Raw genomic sequence first — 26,636 nt, forward strand, 5'->3', positions numbered from 1 at the left:
CATGTAATGCCCTAAAGCACTGAGTTGCATGTTTTCCTCTTGAAACTTGGATTTTTATATAGCACCTATGTTCATCCCTTTAGTGATGTATTATTTATTATAAATCAGAAATAGCCACTGTATTTAGAAAATATGGCTACTTCGAGACTTTCAATATTGCAAATTTATGAAACAATCGCAGCTGTATTACATAGTACAAGATTTCAATGCTCTCTGCTATGAGCACTGATTTACAGCATTGTTGCCATTACTTAATGAATGCTCTGATTATCTATTCTAATGAAGGGATTGTAGTGATGGGTAATTAAAAAAGTAGGTAGTCTGCACCACACCCGGTTTTATATATAAAATGCGTGCACAGTAAATATTTTGAAATTCCTACCATAATGAAAACAGTGTTATTTCTTATTACTCATGATTGTCCTAAACAAACAATAGATTAAATCACTTTATTCAACGAAGAAAATATACACAGCATAAGAATATGGTAAAATAGATATCATTCCTGGTTTATGTATTTATAAAACGTATCTACTTACCTCCCTACATGAAGAATTTCGTGAATACGCTCCATTAATTGCTAGGTACTCTTTCACAGATACACAGCATTTACATTTATCAAAATGTAAAATTTAATTCTTTTACTACTTTTTATGATGGCCAAACTGATGATGCAAATTGCAATACACTGTATGTTTTTACAATATCATTAAACAGTTGTGGCACCAACTTCATACTCCAATGCAGAATTGTTACAATCTTGCCTCGCTGAAATTGTTCTACTATACTAACTTCTTTACAATTTGTTTTGAGCAAGACATTTCACCCTATATTCGAAAATTTCCTAATCATCATTTCAATGGACATAAACATGGCACTGACTTGCAAATCTTTTTCAACGAATGCAACAAACTTGTTACGGTAATCAATGAAATGATATACAAGTAGTTTCATCTAAAAGACATGCAATGATATGAAACAACGAATTCTCTAAGTACTACAAGGAGCAAAGTCAGATCTGTTGGTAGAGCAACAGATTAACCTTCTGCTAAATTGAATACTGAGCCTTTTCTGTAAGACGAAAGGTAGTGAGTGCTGGCCACATTAGTCTAGAAAAAATTGGGCTGCAAGATGGCAAAATTCCTTATTTTACTTTTTTGGTATTATTTATTTTGTGTTAACAATAAAATAACATTACACCCTAGTCTAGACATACAAAAAGCAAGGGTTTCTCGTTTATGATGCCTGTACTGGAAGACCTCTATATAGTAGTTTTTAAGGAACTATGGAAAATGATAACTGTGAAAAAATATTGAAGTCTATAGAACAAGTAAATGGCAATAATATCCACCAATTAGCTCCATAAGACATTAGAGGGAGAAAATGTAAAAGTATCCAATTTAATTTACAAGATTTTTTCCCCCGACAGTACATCTGTTTGCATTTCAAATAAAACGGTGCTCTTTTCACTTCCAAAATACTCCACAACTTAATCGTTGATTTAGTATGCACAGAAAAAAAAGCTTCCACTTTCGCAAGTTTTGACAAAGTTTGGACTCAATGTGAAGTCGTCCACATTTGAAATTCCACAAGTGACAAGTAAAAAGAAATATAACAAAAATGAATGAAAATACCAGTTATATTGATGTGGACAAAGCAATGGTAGCAATGATGAATGTATTTGACACAGGGAGTGAAGTAAAATGGAATGAAAACTAGCAGAACAATGAGAACTTGGGATTTTCATTTAAAGATATGTAAAAATATCCATTATTGTCATAAAGTTATTTAAAAACATTAAAACATCCGACTGGTCAACATGAGCTGCTCACACATTTGGAGAGGTGACAAAAACAACAGAAAAGTTATTGACAATGCTGATCTCTGTCACGATTCTGTATAATATAGTTAAATTATAATGGAATTTGTTATGCTGCTGCCAACAAATGAATCCCACAACATACTCCACACCGTCAACCATTATTATAAAACAAAACAAGTGAATTATCCACTGTAAAACTAAAAATTTAAAGATTTGCTTGAGAAAATTATACAAACGGAAACAATACATTCAGATTTCACTGTACATGGATGCTTTTATGAAGGTATGAAAATTATTCTGTATAATAATTTATAAAAGCATTATATTACATGATATAAACCAAAGATGAGATCAGATATTTGGATAATTTGTATTTTCAACTGTACACTGAGATTTAACAACTCTAATATTTTGAACTAATTATAGGTTCCATAATCAGGCTCGTCCAACCTGTTGGGTTCCCTATGCCTGTCTAACCCAAAGAACTCAAAAGGAAAATCCTCGAACTATTCCTAAATTTAAACATGAGGTGTGACTACTATGGCCATACATATTTAGAATGTATATTGCAAGTCTGAAACCACTCTCCTAAGTCTTGAGCAATATGACCACAATAATGGAACTTGTTCCAAAATATGTGAGATATTGAATCTCAAGACATAGCTGAAAACCCTTCACACACCAATAACTGTAAAAGGTTACATTTTCATAAGAACAGACAGTTTGGAACACAACTCAAGATTTTCAAGTAACAAGCTCAAATTGTGTCCATGTCCATTCCAAATAAATTACAATATTGCAGAATGTCTCACCTGAGATAGGATTGTTGTGTTGATCCTCTGTTTGCAGCTGAAACCTGCCTCCTCCCATTGGCTCAAAATCATCTGGCTCTGATATTAGCACATTCTGTATCCTTGACAGTCCTGACACATTCTCTATATCTTCACTCACTGGTTCATCTTTAATCATGAAGTCATGAGACATCTGGAGAGGTCCGAGATCTATATGGCTGTTTGGATCAGACATGGAAGTAACTGCTTGCATGTTGTAATCCACAACTGAACGAGATGTAGACGTTGCAGGTGATGGCTGCTGATGATAATCTACTGGATTAGTTCCAGAAGATGAGGGCTGATTTAGGGTTCCAGAAGTATCTTCGCTGTTGCAATTACTTACTGATGTTTCTTCAGGACAGAGAAATACTTCAATTTCACCATTCTCACTCTTCATATACATCTGTAGACCCTGCAGCAAAATAAAGTTGTAGTTGTAGTTGTAGTTGTGGTGGTGGTTGTTACAGTATTTTATTTTAATGATGCTTTCATATGCAGAGGTTATTCAGCATATAAATTCAATGTGAATTGGAAATGGCCAACAACAAATTTTGTCTAGAAACTTCTACCAGGGACAAAGGTCTTTTATGTACTGTAAATATACAACATGGGACACACACCTTTACTTTACTCCAAGAACAAACTATGCTAAGAATTTTATTGTCGTTTAAAACGCACTATCCTTGGATCAGCTTGAACCTGTGAACTTCTGGTCCAAATGGTAACCATTAGATTACACGAACAGTACGAAATATATAAGAATACAACAGCATACCCACAATATATACTTAACACACAATTGCAGTTCAATACGCACACATTATTTGACGTCATAATACATCATAACATACAAACAGCCAACCCCCACCATAGGAGCAACACACCCCCTCCCCTACCATCGACAACTGCACATCGCAGAGTCAAGATCACCAGTGGTTCAAGAGACACTGAAGACGACGACACATAGCGTCGAAACGGGCCGTCTGTCGAAGGTATATACCTTTTTTAACAATTTTAACACTTTTAACGTATGACTAGTAAATTTTATGTTTTTAACAAAGTGTTAACGAGAACTTTAATCAATGATTAATTGTAGTGGTTCAGTTTCTGTCAGATGCGTTTCCAATTCACTGTGGGCTAAAGCAAGGAGATGCACTATCACCTTTACTTTTTAACTTTGCTCTAGAGCAGTGGTTCCCAAACTTTTTCAGCCACGGAGCCCTTTTTGAAGCAAAAGTTTCTCGTGGAGCCCCAAGAAATTTTTAGTTTTTAGTTATATCTGTGTATGTTCTATGAAGCATATTACACACGATACGTATATGAAAGTATGAATAATAAGATATATTAATAATAATGTGGAAGAGTAGTCGAGATAATGTTATTTAAATCTACAAAATGATATAACAACTAGTTAAGATATTTAAAAAATGTTACAATGTTGCATGTACGCTCGAAGTTAATGTGAAGAATGTGCGTGTTTCTTGCGGCAGAGTTTGTCACTGTCCGTTGTCACAGAAGTGAGTTTGAAGATGTATATCGTCTTCTGTGTCCAAACAAGCTCGACTTTTTTGTAGCCGTGTACCTCGACAAGGCCGATTCATAGAGATACGTAGTACCAAAAGGCAGTAAGATAAATTTAACTTTTGAACTTAATATCAAAAGATCCTCCCCTAACTGAGCCCAAAATTCCACAAGTGGTTTGCTTTTAAATGATGCCTGACACCATGTTTATAAGGACCTCATATTCTGCCGCGGTGAGGGCTGCTGGTTTTGACTTCACTGGAAATGGATCTACAAACCAAACATATTTCTTTTGAATCGATTCCTGAGTGTTCCTTGGCAAGTATGAATTCATATTTTGAAACAAATTGTCAAGGTGTTATTTTATTATTGCTATGAATGAGTCATTCATTGTTGTGTTATTTAATTCTAAGTTTGAAATCAATTATTCTCGACGCTTTCTATGTAGAACGCTATCTTTTTCTTCAGCGCGGCAATTTTGTCACTAACATCGAATATAGTCTTCCGTTTACCTTGTATGAATGTGTTTAATTAGTTAATTTTAAAAAATGTCTGCCAAGTAACATAATTTGCACAACCATTCCTGATCATTCAAATAATCTGGTAGCAAATTATTTTGATCATTCGAAAGTAAAGAAACTTCCGTTCTAAGTTCAAGTAAACGGGATAATGCTTTATCACGTGACAACCATCGCACTTCTATGTGTAATAACAATAACTTGTGTAGGCCTATACTTCGCATAATACTGAATACTGAGTAGCCTACACTGCAAAGATCGTGCCTTAACAAAGTTGATAATTTTGACGACATTGTGTAGTACTTGCTTTAATAACAGTACACAATGACTACTTGAGCAGTTTTTTTTAAACTTTCTTGATCCTTGTAACAGCGCCAGAAACAGGGCCTACCATGGCCTTTGCGCCATCTGTGCACACGTCAATGCAATTGTCCCAAGGTATCGAGTCTTTAATGAAATTTCAGTACAGCTTGTAGAGGATGGCAATAGCTTGCAGAACAAAATATCTTCATGAAAGGACCTGATAATTCGTACCACACAAACGTCATTAACACAGCTAATCCGGCAAAGTCCGTAGATTCGTCAAGTTGTTGCAAAAATTTCATTTGACTGATACGGAAAATTATTATATTTTTAACATCGTTTGATAGATTCTGTATTCGATTACGCACAATGTTATTTGATAAAGACACACTGAAGATCAAGTTTGCAGTTTTATCGTCCACCATGCACTTCACTACCGTCACTAATAGTGGTTTCATAAGAGTTTCAACAAGAGTGAGGTTTACCAGCAAGAGCCAGGTCATGACTAATCAAGTACGATGCTTCCAGTGCTTTCTCGTTATTTGTCTTTTACATGAGATAAAAAATATTGTCTGAACTGCATGGAGTTCGTCAGTTTTTCTTTCAAAGTACCTAGTCTGTAGTTTCATTTAGTGCTGCTCATCGGAGTGACTACTACAGTGGAGGAATCGGAGATTACGAATAAAGCTCTCCACCGTTAATCTCCGGTACTATCGTAGGCGGAACAGGGAACATACGGAGGGATGCGAAGTTGGAGGACGTAGAGCTCAAGGACGACCGGCGCGTACAGACTGACGGTAGTTGTGAGTGGAATAAAATGGCACCAAATCTTATATCCGTCGCATGGAAATTCTTTAATTTAGTTGAAGATAATAAAGTCGCACGCTGTGAAATTTGTGGGCGAATTTACTCTAATGGTGGTGGTACTTCGAATTTGTTAGACCATTTGAAGCGATCGCACAATCGCAAATTTGACGAAAGTAAGTAAGTAAATTTAATTGTTCAAAACACTTTTGAACGCTTTTAAAAAGCGTGTTTACTTTGATTTATATTTAAAAGTTCTAATAAAAATAATTTCGTGGCTTTGCGTGCAGACAGAGTAACATTGCAAATGAAAAACTGAAAAGCAGAAGAATTTCAGCAAAAAAGGACCCTCTAAGATTGATCCAGCATATTGTTACGAGATGAAACTCTGAACTTCAGTGATGAGCCTCTTATTTGAAATGAAATATGAGTTGGTGATTGTGTTGCCAGAAAAGCCAAACGCTCCTAGGACGCTAACGGGTCCGTATTTGGAAATCTCTATGGCGTGGACCAGGTTAGACTAACATTAAGAGCCGCGGTTGTGGTACTCGTACTTGCTGTCAAAAATAAATTATTACCATTCAGATACACATTGACGGTTAATTAGTGATATTGTTTTCGTAGTTTTAAAATTACGCAAAACATTTGATACGATTTTTTTAACTGTTTTAGTGCTACTGTTCCAAAGGTCCACGTCTAGAAAAACAAGTATTGAAATTTTTATAAAACTTAACTTTCGAGGCAATAAGAATCATACATAACTTATATGGAACATTTAAAAGGCAACTTGAGTTATTAGATTAAAATAGAGTTTCATTCTGAAACTAAAGAAACGTGTGGTAATAATATAATTACAATTATCCTTAAGTTGCTATCCGCTTATATTTTTTATTACAGAGGAAGAGTGACGAGTTTTAGAAGAGACAGTTCAAATACTGACATCCTTTAACACAATGATCACAATCCTGTCTGGTGAAAAAACTTAATAAATTATTTTGGACAGTAAACTTTAACCCATTGATACCACACATTTCTTTTGTTCCATTCTGAAACTCCCTTAATATATTTTACGTTAAACTAAACCGATTATTGTGAATAAACGAGTGTTTCCAGGAAAATTATAAATGTTTAAATTAGCTACTGAAAAGCTTTACTTCTGCGTTAGTTTTCAGTTAATTTTAATGTTGTTAATTTGATCAATGACATAAAACTAATACGCCTTTCCACATATACTATGAATTTCAAAACTAGAAAAAAAATCTGTCAGCTAACATAGTACTTCAAGCAAAACAAGAAAAAAAGAAAGAGAGAGAGGTAAATAAAGAATAGGAAATAAACAACATAAAATTACACACATATTTTAAAAGATATGCGGACGTCAGCGGACTCCAATCACTACCTGATCCGCCTAAAGGAATGCTCAGTGGAAAATGTATGTCTGCGCCACAGCACATATACAACCTGCGCGGCATCAATCGGTGGTAACCGGAGGTCTCCGAATCAAAGCGCACAAACAACCGCTCCGGAGAAAAACCTAATCATAACCAGCACTAGTTTCATTTGTGAAGTCAGGATGAATTTCGAAATGCCGTCTCTAAGGTTGGCAAGGAACATAGAACTATTGGGCAAAACTTTGTTACATATCTCACACTGTGGACATCCATCTGCTAACTCAGTGAATCCCATTTCCAAATATGAATTCCAATATTTTCGTTTTTTAATTCCTTTCAATAGGCCTGCCTCTACACTAGACATCGTAGACTCTGAAGCAGGATCATGTTCAACATATTCCGAACTCAATCTAAAGGAATTCGCATTATCTGCTTTTAAAGTATGGTTACAGCAGTTATTATGCCCCTTTAACTAAGCACTGGTTGATAGCTGATGATTCTCGGGTATTACGGAGCCCGTCTTAGGCCATAGTTCCATTTCAACGAAAGTTTAGCTAACGCTTCTGCAAACAAATTAACATGCAGGTGTATATATATTTTTTGAGGCAACATAACAGTCAATAGATTGTAGATTCCACGTATCACGATTAACAAACGCTGCCTGCTTGATATATAAAACATAAAATAAATTTCGAGAATCATCAAGTACTTGGTAAGCAAGAAACATTGAGACAGTTCCAGTAACGAGTAGATCTATTATAGGTGCTTCCATCTAGCAAGAAAAACTCAAACTATTTTCTGAGAAATTATTTTCGCTTGATGAAAGTAGTTTGCGTTTTTCTTGCTAGAGACAAGATGGAAGCAGCAATTTTTGTCAACTTCATAACTGCCGCGGACGGAGCCCCTGAGATTCACTCGTGGAGCCGCTCCACGGAGCACACTTTGGGAACCGCTGCTCTAGAGTATGCTATTAGGAAAGTTCAGGATAACAGAGAGGGTTTGGAATTGAACGGGTTACAGTACATCAGCTGCTTGTGTATGCGGATGACGTGAATATGTTAGGAGAAAATCCACAGACGATTAGGGAAAACATAGGAATTTTACTGGAAGTAAAGAGATAGGTTTGGAAGTAAATCCCGAAAAGACAAAGTATATGATTATGTCTCGTGACGAGAATATTGTACGAAATGGAAATATAAAAATTGGAAATTTATCTTTTGAAGAGGTGGAGAAGTTCAAATATCTGGGAGCAACAGTAACAAATATAAATGATACTCGGAAGGAAATTAAACACAGAATAAATACAGAAAATGCCTGTTATTATTCGGTTGAGAAACTTTTATCATCCAGTCTGCTGTCGAAAAATCTGAAAGTTAGAATTTATAAAACAGTTATATTACCGGTTGTTCTGTATGGTTGTGAAACTTGGACTCTCACTTTGAGAGAGGAACAGAGATTAAGGGTGTTTGAGAATAAGGTTCTTAGGAAAATATTTGGGGCTAAGAGGGATGAAGTTACAGGAGAATGGAGAAAATTACACAACGCAGAGCTGCACGCATTGTATTCTTCACCTGACATAATTAGGAACATTAAATCCAGACGTTTAAGATGGGCAGGACATGTAGCACGTATGGGCAAATCCAGAAATGCATATAGTGTGTTAGTTGAGAGGCCGGAGGGAAAAAGACCTTTAGGGAGGCCGAGACGTAGATGGGAAGATAACATTAAAATGTATTTGAGGGAGGTAGGATATGATAGAGAATGGATTAATTTGCTCAGGATAGGGAACAATGGCAGGGCTTACGTGAGGGCGGCAATGAACCTTCGGGTTCCTTAAAAGCCAGTAAGTAAGTAAGTAAGTATTGTAGTGGTAGCAGTAAACATAGAAAATATAAGGAAGGGGTCTCTTTTCAGGCTTGTAACAATTCAATTTTCCGCAACTATATTATACAAGGCAAAGTAACAACCAAAAGCTCATTACAAGTTATTGGAAATAAAATTACAATTATTCTTCCAAATATAATTTCATATATTAATATACTATATTTATTCGTTATTGTGCATTTGACGATAGTACAAATTTTGCTGATGCAATGCAGCCAACACAGTGCTCTAGAAAATGTATTCAATGTAGTCAACAGTTCTATGCCAAAAATATTGACACTAGCCTACTACACTAACTATAATGTTTTTCACATGGCTTAGTTAATAAGTCTCATCTCCTTCATGGCTACAATACTCTGCATGCTTATCAAATTTAACTTACCATAACTAACAGCAATTGAGATTTAATATTACAACTAGACAATGTCCCTTTGTTCTGGGTGGCTGAAAAGCTGTGACCTCCATGAACTAAGTTGCATGAAAAGGGGTATGAAGGTGAGTACTCGACTTTATATCATTCACCCATTCGTCCCCATCTATGAGTAACATGCCAAAGCTGTAGTTCTTTTTGTTGCCTGCTGTATGCGTTAAGGCCCAGTCAGTGGCGGATCTAGATGCTTAAAACTGGGGGGGGGGGGGGGGGGCGGATTGGAACAGAAAGCAAAGGATGTCCAAGTGCAAGAAAAATTTAAAGGTGGCTAAAGTGCATGCAAAATAAAAAAAAAAATATCATGAAATTATATAATTTCGCACTTATTTGCAGAAATTCCTGTATTTTGCATTTTATTGCGGATTAGAATACTGCCATAAGGTATGAAATTCCCTCACTAAGGTACAATTATGTGATTACATAGCATTTGAAAACTTTTCGCATTTATCATGACTGCAAAAATCCACCATCTCTAAAAACACAACAATGATTTTGTTAAAAATATAATTTCTGCTGTTTCTTATGTAATGTCATCTGCTGATTCCAAAACTAAAGTCGGAATTTTTCTACCACCCACCATTGTTTTGTAATTTTAGAAAAGTTTATTTATTTTTACTGCTATAATTACAGTCCTTAACATGCTAATGGAAAGAAAATTTCATTTTATTGTTTATTCAATTTACCTGTAACTTTAGTCCTGCATTCATCTTATCTATTATTATATAGTCCTGCATTTAAAGTGTAATAAATAATTTGTTTACAATATTCAAAATGCGTACTGTCGAGTGATTAAGCCGATTAAGGTGAATGTCGAATGCTGATAATGAGAAATTGCGTCATAGCTTCTGCCTCCGTTTATTATTGTTTCAGAGAGAAATTGATATTTTAGTATGGGTCACGAGTACCAGTGTTTAAGTGGTTATCAGTCAGTGTAACATTAACAGGCAGATTATTTCTCGTTCTCGAGAATGGCAGTGCCGCCAATATAATTATTCTAGTAAATAGTGTTATCTATCCACTACTCTCGCCAATGACAATGATCGGTACCGAGAGGGTGCGTATTAACTGTACCTGAGCAATCGCTGAACTTACTATTGCCACAATACATTGCACTGATGTGATAATTGGACTACACTATACCACTACACTTGCAATTAAGAGATTGCGTCACATGATTCATTTTGAGCAGTTGTCTTTGCTGCCATAGGTAATCATTCGTCAGACAAGTAATAACCATACACCATGACGATGCAGCATTGTCAACCAACATACATATTAGAAGATTGCAATGGGCTGAACATCTTGCGTGCATGGGCTGAATGGGTAATCATTCGTCAGACAAGTAATAACCATACACCATGACGATGCAGCATTGTCAACCAACATACATATTAGAAGATTACAGTGGGCTGAACATCTTGTGAATGAAAAATGATTGCATTTCAAAAAAGTTCATGTGGGACACTTTGGAGGCAAAAGCTGAGTTGGAAGACCTCCAAGCAGATGAGATGGTTCAGAAAAATGCTGCAAGAAAGAGAGAATGGAGGAAAAAATTGTGGAAGTCATGGCCCAAAACCGGGCCTAAGAGCCATAGCATCATCATCTGTATTAAAAACAGAGTATGTTCCAAAACCAATTTTCTGCGAAATTGTATGGAACCAATATGGTTGCCTTGCGCAAATGTTGACTTTGAACGTTTTTTTGTCTTGTAATAATAGTTACAGAAAAATCAACAAATCTGAAGTAAGATAATTTTGCTATTCTGTCATCTTGTGCATTTGAAAGCTAGATATAGTTACATCAGTTAACGTAAAGATGTGTTTATGCAATAAAATGTGTAAAACAATTCACCGACATGTTTATATTATATTTGCAAATTATCATTTTTAAAATAACATCGAAAAAATAACTTCACCTTTTGCAGGTCCCTAGTCATTATTAATGCAATAAAATGTGTAAAACAATTCACCAGAAACTGGTTTTGAAGCACAGCTTAATTACAGAATCCATACCATACTTCAATCAGTCAATGTTATAGAAAACAAACTTTTTGATATAACATAATAGCACTATTAGACTCAATACTTATTGTTAGGCAATATTATTCTGATAATCACATCTTCAAATAGCTTCTGAACATATTAAATTTCAATAAAAAACCAAACTCGTCTTCCGAAGTTGAACTACTTATTTTAGAATCAACAGCATGTTCGTAATTCTCATAATTTCTGCATAAGACATCATTCCCTATACTGTTCAGCATAGCTGACCTGTCCTGGAAACCACTGCCAGTAGTCTGAGAATTCCATCAAATAACAGAAGAATCACTGTAAACTATGACTGAATATACACAGTAAGTACTTGAATTCATAATGCAATGTAGTCCAAATGAACATCAGTCTTCAGAGGTTATGATGATCTCGACTACAGAAATGTTTCCATTAGAATAGCTTTAAGAAACTGGACTTGCCATGAACACAAGAAAGTGACACATTCTACTTGTAATGCAGTGTGCTGGGAAAGAGTAAAAATTGCATCTTCAACTTAAGGAACGAGGAGCACAGGTACAGTACTTCAATAGCAAAGCAAATGGAAATCCTCTAAGAGCTTAAACATAAGACTGTACTAACCTGACTGGGATGAGGCACTTGTAGCTTGGCCTCAGGTGGTGCTTTGATGGCCATGATAGTTTGATGCCTGTATTCTGGGATTCCCCGCAAGTCCTGGTAGGTGATGTAGGCATATCGTTTGTCCTCACTCAACTGCCGCAGGTCGCTTTCTATGCACAATGTCAACAACTAATTAGTAACATCTTTTAAAAATGTTACATGAAGTACTGTACGTGCTTCAAAAAGAGAATGACCGAAAAAGAAGTTCTGGTTAATAGTCATGAGCCATTGCAGAAAGTAAGGCCAAACCAGACAATGCCTTCCCCTCTTTTTTGTTTCCATAAAGATAATATGTAGGTGTACATGCACATACTTACAGTACCCTTTTATGGAGGAGGAGCCCAAAAGTTTGCCCAGCAGTCTGAGTGAGACTTATTATGCTTACTCTTCCTTTTTTTTTTTTTTGGGAATATTTCTGTAGGTATTGTGACACAGCTGTGTGATGCCATATGTCGATTTTAAGCTTTGCTTTCCTCCAATCTGAATGTAGAACGTAACTGAACTGAACTTAAACCTGAACTAAACATTTTTAGGTTGAGGTCACGTGATCATGAATGAGTCTATTACTTCTTATGAGAGTGCTTTCCTCTACACAAGAACTTAACTGAACTAAGGTAATCTGAACATAACTGACAAATGAATTCATACTTTTTCAGTTTGTCACTAGACTTTTAAGTTTTCCACCAGAATTCTAGGCAAGAAAAATTACGGCGACATTCGTTTTTTTCAGTGATACTGCTCCCATGTAGTAAGGTTATTAGACATATAAGTTTTTATGAAAGTTTTGTGTTTTCTCAACAATTTGAGTGGAAAACGAAAATTTTCATTAACACAGGAAAGTCTTACCATATGTACATATTACGAAGTGATACAGTGTTAAAAGTTGTGTAATCAAGATGTATAATTTTCATGTATTGAAGAAGAAAGCGTAAAGGATTTTATAAGCCGAAACGAATTTTTAAATAATGTTCAAGATGAATAATGTAGAAATACGGAGAAGAAACAATGTTATTGGAAGAAGTTAGACAAAGAAATTGAACTATCAGCTAAACAACTTTCACATTTTAAAAATTAACTTAATTTTAACAACGATTTTTGAACAAGTGCAATTCGATAGCACAACCAAATGGTATAACTGTAGGCCTGCTGATTAAAGCCAACATAACCCATCATTGAAGAATATTTTTATAAGTGCTTTTTATCTTTTTACGTATAATGTTGCTGCTGTAACACCAAACAAACCCTTCTCACTTGTGTTATAATAATAATAATAATAATAATAATAATACACAATAACTACATAAACTTCTTCTGAATCACAATTAGCAAACATGGGGAATGTAATTTAGATTTTTTTTGCAGAATGATGTTCATGATTTATATCAGGGGTTCCCACCCTGGGGGGCGTGTAACAGTCTTGGGGGGGGGGGGATAGCGCATAACTATTTGTTATTAATATATTTCAGTATATATAAACATTATAATATATATTCTATATTCTACATCTATAGGTTATATTTTATAAGTGCATTCTTTTGTAATCTTAACAAGAATTGTCACATAAAGTTCCCATCTATTTCTTTTCATCTCGCAAGGTTCTGCACGGGCGGTCATGTCAACGTGTGCAAGATAGCTTAACTGTCAGATCAGAGATGGTACAGTGATCACCATGCAAATGAAACGCTGCTTGATGTTGGAACTCACTGTGTAATTCACAGACAGTGCTTGGCAGCCAAAACGTTACCTCAAGATCTTGCGAATGTAATGGGTACTGCTATGAATTGTGAACTGCATAAAATCAAACTCTCTGAACACGAGATTATTTGAAGCCCTCTGTAGTGGCCTTGATGCCCAACATAGGAAGGACCCTTCTTTTCCACACAGAAGTCCATTGGTTATCGAAAGAAAACATGTTAGCTCGGTTGTATGAGTTGAAGTCTGATGTAGAAATATTTCTCATGAGTACAGGAAAAAATGAACTGTACGGTGCATTTACTGATGACACTTTTGTTGTTTCTTTGGCTTAGCTTTCCATTTTTTTTTTTTTTTGAAAATCTGAATAGCTTGAACTTGAAACTTCAAGGCAAAATCAACAGTATTATGTTGGTTTATGATGCCAACAGAGCTTTCCTGGGGGGGATTATGGACACAACAAGTTGAATCCAACAACTTTTCATCCTTAACCGCCTTAATGAAATTCTGCCTGACAAGTAATGTGATCAGAATGTATTTAAGGCACAAATTCAGTCACATTTGGATTCCCTGGCAGAAGAATTCCACCTATATTTCCCCAATATTTCATCTGATGATTGGTCCTTGGTATTAACAAGAAACCAGTTTGCTATTGACATTGATGTACTGCCAGAAAATTTGCAAGAAGAAGCCACAGAAGTGAAGTGCGATTCAAAGGCAAAATACAATTTCGTAATTTCAGGTCTGGGAGAGTTTTGGATAAATAATCTTCCATTGTATCCTCAAATAGCCAAAGTTGCAATGACCGTTATTATGCCATTTTCGTCCACATATTTATGTGAATCAGGCTTCTCGAATTTGACCGTAATAAAAACAAAATAGCGTTGGCAGCTAGATGTCGAAAGTGATCGTTGTGCATTGTCAAATTTGAAGCCAAATATACAAAGTCTCATCAAGGCAAAACAGTGTTAACTGTCTCACTGACATATAGTGACTTATTTACTCATTCATTTTACTAGTTCATAAACTTAATAATTGCTTTCACTAGTGACTACTTAAAAAATATTATGTTTGTAAAAAAAAAAAGTGTCTTTATTTGAATATGTTGTGCATGTCATATTGTCATAGTTTACATACAATCTTCCTTTCAAAGTTTTGAAAAATGGTAGGGGGCATGATGTTTGCCATATTATCTCGAAAGGGGGCATCAGCAGAATAAGGCTGGGAACCCCTGATATATATTACCTCTTACTTAATTCGTCAAACAGAAAGGACAAGGAAGTATCCAATACTAGCTCAATTTCACTTTCATACATCCGTGTCAATCACTATTCAGCCATCAGAGCAAATATGGATTTTCAGTTCAGTTTTAAGTGTTCTAGGAAAGCATAACTGAAAACCGAACTTTGAATACTGTAACTTAATACAGCAGCTCAGTTTTAAGTTCTAGTTCAGCCTGATATTGGAGAAAAGCAAAGCTTTAGCTATGTAAATGTTATGTTTTATTTAACGATGCTAGCAACTGCAGAGGTTATATCAGCGTTGCCGGATGTGCCGGAATTTTGTCCCGCAGGAGTTCTTTTACATGCCAGTAAATCTGGCATGAGCCTGTCGCATTTAAGCACACTTAAATGCCATCGACCTGGCCCGGGATCAAACCTGCAACCTTGAGCATAGAAGGTCAGCGCTATACCAACTCGCCAACCAGCCATGTATACCCAGTTGGCAGTTTTGTTATTTGCGTTGGCAACTCTTCCTTTGAAAAAGTTAGCCTTCTGAACCAATCAGAACATAGCATTTTCTATCAGCTGCTACTGCTCCTATGGGGAGTGCTGCTATATTGTCAGTTTGATATATGCTTTTACTATCAAGTGTGTAATTTGTGTTAGTGTTACAAAGTTAGAAATAAATTTGTATCACTACTGTGAAATGTCGCACAAAATGATAACTCACACAGTGAGAATTCTTTGCATAAATAGCCAGGCATTAGAATCGGTGCAAACAACTCGTCAATTTTACGAACAGCAGAAGGAATCTGTCCGTATATATGGCCATACCTCCATTCCTACAGATTATATAATACAGTAGACATCAGGGCCACCGACAGAATTTATGGCCCCTATGCAATACTGTACTCTGACTCCCTTGACAAAAGTAACAATTACAAGTTACCAGTTATTCTAACCATAATAATTATTTGCAAAATAAATAAAAGATAATCCCATACAGATACAAAATTAAAAAAATATACACTTCTATTACGTTGAAAACTTTCAGCAAAACTTCACATTAGTACAATATATTATATTCATAAAACATTATTCTTAAACACCTGTATTTTCTAACTTGCAATCTAATATCAAGAAACAACTCTCCTTGACTTCACTGATGTAAAATCATCAATTATATCATCAAAATTTAAAGACCTAGCAAGATCGCTCTCCAGACCAAGGAGGCCAATGTTACTCAATCGTTCTTGACACATTGTTTATCTGAATACAATTTTTATTTCCTTCATTTTGCTGAAGGATCTTTCAGCATCAGCAACTGTTACAGGAATTGTATAGAATATTCTAATGGCTATACAAATATTTGGAAATAAACTGTCCAGTTTTAATTCCCTCAGACTATTTAGGAAATTTATGGTTTCAGTGGGGTTGGCTCTAAATTAGAGGCATGAATTGATTTTAAATATTTCGGCTCATCACTGATCTCTTTGTTAATGTCTTCATAATGTTTTTCACGCAGTCTAGCACCCATATTAATATCTTCCAATTTTTTCTATCTCTCTTTATACTTCTCAACTCCCGACTTATGCTTATACTTGCCCATTGTGCAGTTAAACTATAACCGGTAACACTAATGAACAGAATTTACTAGACAAATGACAACGAAAGACGAAAGTTTCGACACGAAATATACAATGTACTGGACAGGAAACATATCCTGAAACTTCGGTTTGGGAGAGTTCACTAGCATATTGTGGTGGGCCAGCGGGGGGTTGTTAGTTAAAAAGGATAATAAATAATTGAACGTGTTTGGTACAAGCGACAGGAACATAGTTCAGGCAAATGCCGGGACCCTCAATTGTTGTGTCGGTGAACATTAATGCGGGAAACTGATATTCTGTTATATAAAAGTCAAATATTTACATTTGAAGTGGTAATTTGTATTAATTCTACTATTGTCGAGTTAATATGCCAAATTTATATAACAAATGTTCTTACAAAATTTTATAGCATCAGTATGTATCTACAAATAATTATTCATGATAATAAATTGTATGGTTTGATTTTCAACACTTCTGTACTCATAGTTATATGCATGGTAGAACAAGAAATTCCAACTTCTCGGGCAAGCCATGTAATGGATTTTTAGGAAAATTTTCCAAGCAGTAGTCAATGTCATCGCATTCTTTATGTCAAAACTCTTATTTCCTTTCTGTACTTCTTATTTGTTAATACTTTCAATCTCCCAAACTTTATATACAACTTTCATATTGTTTCACCATCAGACCAGGAAATTTTTCTGCAAGTAGTCTTTGAACTTCATGAGCAGACTGTACATATTTAAATATCGTATATGAACACATGATGTTCTAAAGAAAACCTAAATTCAGCCACGTTACACACCTACTAAGAACATGCCGCATATGGTTGATATTCACATGATAGGAATCAACCAATACCATGAAACCCAGTGTGTGGCCCAAATTTAGACTGAGACATCTTCGACATTTTACAAATTTTACTGGACATCTAATTTTAAGTTAACCTTTGAGTAACCACGTAATTACCTATACTACACAAGTCACTACTCCTTACGTTAAATTGGTCTTAATGGAATGTGGAACACAATGGGGAGAAGTGAGAGTGAAAATCTTTTAAAATATAGGCTTAATTTGTCCCTGGAATTTTCTTTACACTCTCTATAGTTGAAATAAGTATAAAAATCCTTCAATAACTGTCTTATTTAACCTAAGAATGATACAAAAAATTACATTAGGTCATTTACACAATCAAAACGTGACAAGCACTTTCGTCAATTAATGGAATCTTCAGGTCTAGTAACATATAGTGATACTGTGAGCATAAAGACAAAAACAGTATGGCAAAACAGTAAGATTCGATAATTGCATAATGTAAATATGGAGATGATAAATTAAAAACAGTATTACATAAAATAACTGTACAATCACAAAATAATGGAATAATCACTTAAAAGTATAGTGATTGTAGTGATTAATCATCGTATAGAGTCCAAATATTAAAATGCCATAAAGCATACATTAAATGGAAGATTGTATAAATGACAATGTAATTTTTTTGTATCATTCTTTAGGTTAAATAAGATAGTTATTGAAGGATTTTATACTTATTTCATTTATATGCTAACTTGTCAGACCAATATGTCTTTTAAACTCTCTATAATGTTAAGTGAGCCCATTATCAGATGCAAACCAACCATGTTTGTGTCAATTGTCCAAGCTTATTAACTTCTTAACTGCTAATTTCTTTGTACAAATTATTTTCTAGGTTGAATATATATATGTATGAAACTTGAGGAATCTATTAACATATCAAACTAAATTATGAGTTAAAACCACGTTCAGAGATTCCATTCTATGGTTTGGAAGAAATGTTTCTATTGTGTCACTCGCACCATCGGAGTGATGGTCAATGCAAGGATATGTAATGAATTTGTCTGTCGTTACTCTGATGGCCTAAGCAGCAAAAAGGTTAAGCTTATACAATATAAAATTCTGCCCATCATTTCCAGCTGCATTTTCTTCAGACACTTTTTCTGTATTTATGTGTGCTTTTCCCCACCAAAGTATTTTATATTCCCTTCTGCTTTCTCTCACCATGGTGGTTATCCAGAGCGGCAGTAGACTGATTCTTTACCCCACATTCTTTATAAACCACTGTTCTTTACTTCTCTCACCATGATAGTTGTGCAATGCAGCAACAGATTCACAGATTCATTGCCTACCTCAGAGTCTTTACAAGTCAAGGTTCTTTATTTTTTCTTCTGTAGTTGTTCAATGCAGCAGTAGACTCTGTTCCTACCCCAGTTCTTTACAAGCCAAGATTCTTTATTTTTCTCTTGTCTTCTCTCATCATGGTGGTTATGCAGTAAAGCAGTAGACTCAATTTCTTTCAATGGATTCTTTAAGATTTCCAATTTGCCAAGAAATACATCCACTTTTGAGGCAATTATGTGTACAGTACTATATTAACATGCTTGAAACAATGACAATGTTGTGCAGTATAAAGTATATGAGGTATTTGTAGATGAGGATGATTTTACAAAGGGATAATGAGTGAATAAAAAATATATATGCCATTTGCTATTATAGTGTAATTTCGACGAGTATTTCACGAATATAGAAAATGTTTTGTTTCGTGCAAAAGAACACATTCTTAATATATCGTTTCAAGAAGCCAAGAAACTACTAATCTGACAAAACAAAAAACACGATTACAGTGGGTTGATTTTCAGCCAAGAATTTGTCGCATATCATTAATACATATAAACAATTGGGCTTTCACTCATACAGAGTAGAAGCAAACCTTACACTACTTTATATCTATAAAAGCGTTAGCCAATGCTCAGGATTGAACAATAAAGTTATCTTCCTTTTTGCTTTCCAATATTTGGAAGCAAGATCAACAAAAATTTCAAGAGATTCGCAATTTGCGAAGTGTTCTATGATCACATTCTCCTCCTTTGTGCAAAACGAGCATTTAGGGGACATCAATAAATCGATTTAAAGAAGGTGTTTACCAAGGAAATTACGACTAGTAACCAATCTAAATATGGCCACAGAGGAATTTCGAGTTAGATTAGGAATTTATTAAACATCTTTCCATGAATTTTTCCAATTTGAATTTTGGTGCTGCATTATTAAATTGTTGTGATGGTTGGATTTAATTCTTCTTATAACCTGTTTTCCAGACTTATGAAAATTTGTAGTTTGTTTTTATATTGATTTCAGTTCTTTTCTTGGGTAAGTTATTATCTTTCTCTTTAATATTATCATTCAGCCCAGAGCAATTAATTAAATTTTGAATCTGCTTTACCACGTAATAGATTTCTTCAATGTTTTCCAATTTTAGGGAATGTAGTTCAACTAATGGCCTGGCATATAGCTTTGGAATCAGACAGGAAAACTATGTTTTTGCATTTCATATTCATCAAACAATTTTTTTAATTATCAAAATTAGTTACATTTATAAAAGTCAAGAACGCAAAATTAAAGTAATTTGGACAAGAGCAAAAATGAGTCACATGTTAAAAAAATCTTTCAACTGTAATAACAAAATATTTACATGAGATATCAAGTAATATAGCTTGACAAATTGAAATTAAACCCTAACTTGATCATCTCAAGCCCTAGGTCTAAGGGAAACGCAAGGGGGGAGGGGGTGGAAGAGAGATGAAAGCAATATGCAACTCATACAATAAATAAATACACATGTTATAGAATGAAATTGCAAGTGTATTGTACAAGTAAATTCACTTAATGTTTATCAAGCCTGCTTATAAAAAAAATATTAGTGACTGCCTAGCTGCATGCATGCTAGTGTTATGGAAGCTTCCTAGTTGACAGTAAAGGCAAAAATGAAGAATCTGTAATTGTGGCAGTATTATAGGACAATCTCTTCTAATGACTGTGATGCCTACACATCGTCTCAAATATTACAGGAATTGGTGCTGAGGTATAAGCAGAGACCAAAAGATGGCGTACAAGAGAGAAAAGGGAAAGCACACTATGTCATGAATCCCTTCAGCTCAACAAATGTTAAACATTTCCACTTCCTTCAAACTCCCCAACAGATTCTGTACCATAAAGATATTTTTGAAACTTTCAATAAATGAACATGTTTACTTCAGTTTTTATAACAAGTTTGCAAAAACGATTTTAATCTAACACAGGAAAACACAAAATATAAGTCTACACGTCTACTATACAATCTTACCAGCATTTGTGATTAGGTCATCTAATATATTTTCTTTGGCTTCAAGATCGTCTATGTCACTTTGCAGACTGCCTGCTGACATACCTCCTGCATCACTGGGAATCTGACCTCCCCTATAAAAGCACAATATTATGCTCACTAATTAGTCATGTTTCAAAAATACCAAATCCTTCTCTACTTCATATTCAAATATAATATCAAAAGTGAAACAACCACTAGAGAAGATGGCTATTTAAGCTCTTCAAGGTGACTAGCAAGCAGATGTTAGCAAACTATCACATTCACAGTGTTTAATTGTTTTTATTTTTTTTTGTGCCATTATCAAAACATGAACTTGACTTTCTTGATTATTAACCATTTTATTTTTGTTGTTTTAGAATGCAAATGCAATAAGATGATATGCATTCTCATTCATTAAAACTGGCTCTGCAAACTTTACTACACTCTAAACCTATATACAGTACATATAAAAAAAAAAGTGAATAAACATGGTTACTGACAAAATAAAAACACTGGAATCATAATGCAGTCATGATATTGCATACACAAGGACAAACAAGCTTCAAAATCACAGACTTAAAAAGAATACTTCTGGAACTTTAATTTTTTTTTCTTCCTGAAATAATTTATCTGCAATTTATACCATAGTCCACATATTTAGTTTAAGTCATGTTAGTTTTAGATCTACTCAAAAGTACTGTAATTTAACAATACTTTTTTGAAAAATGATAAACCATCTGATGAAGCTTAACAAAAGAATTTTTCAATAGGTACTAGCACATTGTGGATTATCTGGTAATGAAGCTGCTGACCTTCTTGCTAAAAAGAGAAGTAAAATCTTACAAAACTCTATATAAACTTAATCATTTTCAACAGTTAAAAGATTAATTAACTCAACATTTCAAATTATAAAAGTACCTCAATGTACAACAAAATACAGTATAATTCCTGAGTATCCAAGGAAAAGTGCAGTTGTACCCTTTTGGTTACTCACAGAACAGGACTGTTTGTCAAAGCACTTGGATAAAATTGGAATTATTTCTTCGCCACTTTATCCACCCTTCAACTCTATTAAATATAGAATATAATCTAAATTTAACGCAAGAAATACTGAAATCAGAAGTAAACACTGAAATACTGAAACAATTGTCTTTAGAGGCAATTAGTATTAGGTACCCTCCACAAAACTGGCTTCATTTATACACCGACGGGTCCTTGATCTCCAGGGAACAAGGTGCAGGTGCAGGTGTTACGTGCTGTCTCTTCTCACTTTATAGATCTCTTGGATATGGAACAACAAGTTTTGATGGAGAAATCATTGTAATAAGTGAGTCTCAGGAATCTTCTATGCCACATCAATAAATTTAAAAATGCAGTTATATTGTCAGACTCCAAAGCAGCTATTCTATCAAGTCTCTTAGACACACACCTTCATCTCAAACAGCAGAAATAACTAACACTCAGTAATAACACTCAATAAAAGAATTATATTCCAATGGATACCATCCCATTGTGGAATCCTGGGAAACGAGAATGCGGATGCTTTAGCAGAGAAGGGCAGCACTGCTACTTACAGACCTGTTACTAAATCTACGTATTACTATGTGAAAAGAGTTATTAAATCTACATACTTAGACTTCAACAAACAAAATTTGATACAACAATCTCAAGGGAAAAAAATGGAACTCTCTGCATCATAATCTACAGTTGATTCCCGATTTACCACGCAAATTGTCTATAGCTGCATTTAGATTGGCAACAGGCCATGACTGTTTGGCCAAACATCTGCACAGAATTGGAATATATCAGTCCCCTAACTGTTCATTGTGCAACTCAAATCAAGAAAAGGATTCAGAACACCTCAAAATCTATGCTTCAGTGGCTGACCATGACAATATCTTTGAAAAATATTGGAGTGCAAGAGGTCAAAGGACTTGATTGTCAAACGCCTGGCATTAGAAAACAACCTATTGGAGAGGAACAGAGTTAATGGCTTTATTGCCAAGAACTCAGCATGTTAACAACATATTCAATACAAGAAATACAAATCTTTTTGTCCATTCTCCTGCCCTTTGTAGTGGTATTCTTATATGTTCCTAATGAATATCTTGGAAACATTGACTGCGAAAAAACAGTTGAAGGTGATCCCAAAAGAGGACTTTGGAAATTGTATAGAAAATTGAAAGGGACTCAGGGACCCATTGATCGTTGTCTCACCATTTCCAATCTCCAGGCTTGTTGATCTTGTGTATCTTCTACTTAATATTATTCTTCACTGTCTTCATAACTCCCTCCTTCCATGATTTCCGTGGTCTACCTTTTTTTTTGATGCACTAGTGGTTTCCATTTGTACATGGTTCTTGGCCATCTGGGATATCCCAAGGTAAAATTTAAAGCTCCCATTGTCCTGGTGCGGCCATTTTTTATATTAAATGGCTGGATACTTTGTGGACAGACCTCACACAAATTCCGTCATCAGTCAAGTGTGCATTTCCCCACTCTAACAAATACAATTTACTCTTTACCTTTTAAACTACAGCGAATGTAACAATATCTTGCAAATTTCCAGTCCTGTTCTAACAAACAAAACTTCAGCAGGTAGTTGGCAAGGACTCGAGAAGTTAGACACTAAAGAACTACTATATAAAACCGTCGCTTGTAAAACAGAGTAAGTGTATTCATGTGTGACACTTGTGTAAAAATATTATCTGCTAAAACAGGAATAAAATTTTATGTTAATTTTTCTGATCAAAAAACATCATTGTATTCCTGAATACTTGATGTGACTGCCCAGATGCTCAATGTCTACTCTACTTCACAAAGAGCAGATAAAATCATGAACGGAGATCTTCACAGTGAAGCAATAAGTAGGCATTAGAAGAGCTACCAATTCAAGTAAACCAGAACAGGGTGTTATATAAAACTGAATCTCTACCTCCTGTTGGACAAAAAAATTATACACGAATTTTGGTAATTAATATCACCATAACTCCAGCTGAAGACAGAATGGAACAAATCCAAGCAAGATCCAGAGTATTAGCAAACTAAATTCATACAACACACTATCAACCAGAAATAAATAAGGATTACATATACTATATTATTCCTCACAATTCTAATGAACTGGTTGTGTCAACAATATGGAGCGAATCAAACCTATATTACTGGCATTCTTACCTAACTGCAAGGTGGCTTTTTAATAAGCAGCAAGTTGGGTTTTCCCATTTCTTCTTCACTTAACCCAGCAAAAGGACAAAATGCTTGTTTTCCTTACCAGTTGTTGCACTAAGCTGGTGACAATTCTGCAGGCACTTCACATTTGAAGAGAATTATATTATTTCCCTCATTTAGACAAATTTTGTTTTCTTGTAAATTGTACTGCATGTTGGTAACACATTTGGAAGAAAAAATGGAGACGAAATTGTTCTGGAACCTGCGTAATTCAATGACGACTAATCTCCTTCAAACTTAATAGGGGAGACAGGTCTAATTTGGCAATATTTTGTGTTTTGACAGTTTGCAGTTACATATTCTGAAATTAAATATTCCTTCATTATGGAATGTATTTAAACATTAAATCCCAATAAACCTCTGAAAGAAAATTCTACAAATCTAAATTACATTACACATAACACACTAATAAATAACAAATGACATGTTTCCAGATTTGGTATTTCATCAGGATAATTTGGCAATAGGATTAAAAAGTAAACTTTTCAAAATAAAACAATGGTACTATGTTTATAAGGCTTAATTTACTGTTCATGACTGCATTTCTTAAAATACGAAAATACATATAGGGCCTAACCGCGATTTCTGGACATTTTTATGCTCCATTTACTCCAAAGCACCACTGTACCCTAAACATTCAAAGTCTTTCGTATATCTAGTCAAACCTTGACATTTTTCGTGAAACCAAAACTTGCAATTGATGCATTGGATCCACTGTTCTCAGTTTACGTCATCTTCGAACCTTCCCTGGCAGCTGTGGCAGACATTGTTTTCTAATTTTTTTTTTTTTAATCTTGTGTTATTTTTTGGGAGCAGACGTCTAACTCCACTTGTAGAGGGAGTTGGTTCCTTCTCCGGTTCTTTATTTTCAGAGTCGAAGACGCAAGCTTTTTGCGCTGCAGAATGTCTTACATTCACTCTCTGAAATTTTGGTGGAAGGTGCAGTGCATCATCTGAAGGAACTTCCTCTGCATCTTCTCCAGTGTGAAGTTCTGAAGCTTGAAAAGCATCCTCTCTCAATCCCTGCCTATTCATTGGAAAGATCCTAGAGGCGCGAAAACCACTAATGATGTTCTTGATTGCGACTGATTCCTGGAAAACTGAGTGAATAGAATAAAGAAATCCTTCCTCATAGGTCTTCTTCCATTGTTTTTCAGGAACAGTGTAACAGCCTTCCGCCAGTTGTTTTTGACTGGTTCGAACGCAGCCACATCCAGTGGCTGTAATAGACGTGTGGTATGGGAAGGAAATGTAAGAAATATAATTCCATGCTCATCTATGAAATTTATGACTTCCACCGACATATGGCTGCGATGAGAGTCTAGAATCACAAGAACAGGTCTTGCTGCAGGTTATGTTCTTCTCAAAATGCTCATACATCAAAGGAAAATATCTGAGTCGATCCACCCATTAGCAGGAACACAGACCATTGAGCCTAGACAAGAATTTTGCTTAACGTCGTCGGATATTCTTTATCCCTTAAATATTTTCAGACATGGGCCAACTTGCCCAGCAGCATTTACTGCTAGAAGAACAGTTGTTGTTTCCACTCGTTCAGTGGCAGTTTGTTGATACACTCTTTTTTTAAGCCCTTTTGGTGAGGCAACTTTAGAAGCTTTATTCACAAACGTGAAACCCGATTCGTCCATATTACAAATTTTCATTGGTTCATTTGACAAATGGTGCTTTTCCAGAGTTCTGCTCAGCAAGTCGTAAAACTCATCAATGGATTCCTGCGAAGCAGCTGCAGCTCTGTTAACAGATTTCTGGCAACGTCATTGCAAGCCCATGTCGATCTCTGAAACTGCACCACCAGTCCCAACCAGCAAGTCCCTCCTCAGTACTGAATGGATTTTCCGACCACTCTTATTAATTATATTGAAGATTTGTCTTCTAATTTCTGTTGCCAATAGCCCAAACCCAAGTTCTTGCATTCTGATTACATATGCAACGGTTAGAGCTAGGGGTCTTCCTTTCTTGGGAATGACATCATCAGGTCCTGAGGATGCATACAGAAACTTCTTGGTGTTCAAGGGTACATTGTACTTTTTAGAAGCCTTATAAGTCGACCATCCGGCTTTCAAAACACTCCCAACCACAGCCCGCAAATCATCTTTGGAATATTTTTCAGAATAATGTCTTCGTTCCCGGCATATCAGCAACATACCACACACAGTGCTGCATTGAAGACTGTAAAATCCCTCATACATCCCTACTATTACATTTTACCATCGAGTATACATTCTTGTTCAAAGAGAGCAGCAGATATTCATTTCTTACTGATATCCAAAATTCAGTTCCATGCTGCCAATTCCCTCTTCAATGTACTGTCACAAGACAGCTTAATAAGTAAATTGAGATGGAGCTTTGGCCCTGAATCAGTTTTGAATCCACGTGAACTTGTTGAGATCATCATCTTGAAAGTATTGATGTCAAATGGCAATTGAAAGTTGATTTGCATCATTATTTCTCTAGCTTTCCAATAAAGTGCTTCAATGTTGTATTATCAGAGTTCCGTTTGACACAGAAGAAATGGTGCTGTTTGTTAACATTTA

General features: G+C 35.2%; 1 protein-coding gene across 1 annotated transcript in view; it reads right to left on the minus strand.

Moving 5' to 3' along the window:
* E2f1 (E2F transcription factor 1) overlaps positions 1-26,636 on the minus strand; it is a 101,268-nt gene that overhangs the window by 44,642 nt on the left and 29,990 nt on the right. Inside the window, exons 6-8 of the mRNA XM_069833272.1 lie at positions 20,851-20,963; positions 12,137-12,285; positions 2,635-3,067 (exon numbers count right to left, since the gene is read on the minus strand). Of these exons, the coding sequence (XP_069689373.1) occupies positions 2,635-3,067; positions 12,137-12,285; positions 20,851-20,963 (695 nt within the window). The remainder of the gene's footprint in view (positions 1-2,634; positions 3,068-12,136; positions 12,286-20,850; positions 20,964-26,636) is intronic.

The sequence above is a fragment of the Periplaneta americana genome, chromosome 8 (assembly GCF_040183065.1).
Source record: "Periplaneta americana isolate PAMFEO1 chromosome 8, P.americana_PAMFEO1_priV1, whole genome shotgun sequence".
In the NCBI taxonomy this organism is placed as follows: domain Eukaryota; kingdom Metazoa; phylum Arthropoda; class Insecta; order Blattodea; family Blattidae; genus Periplaneta; species Periplaneta americana.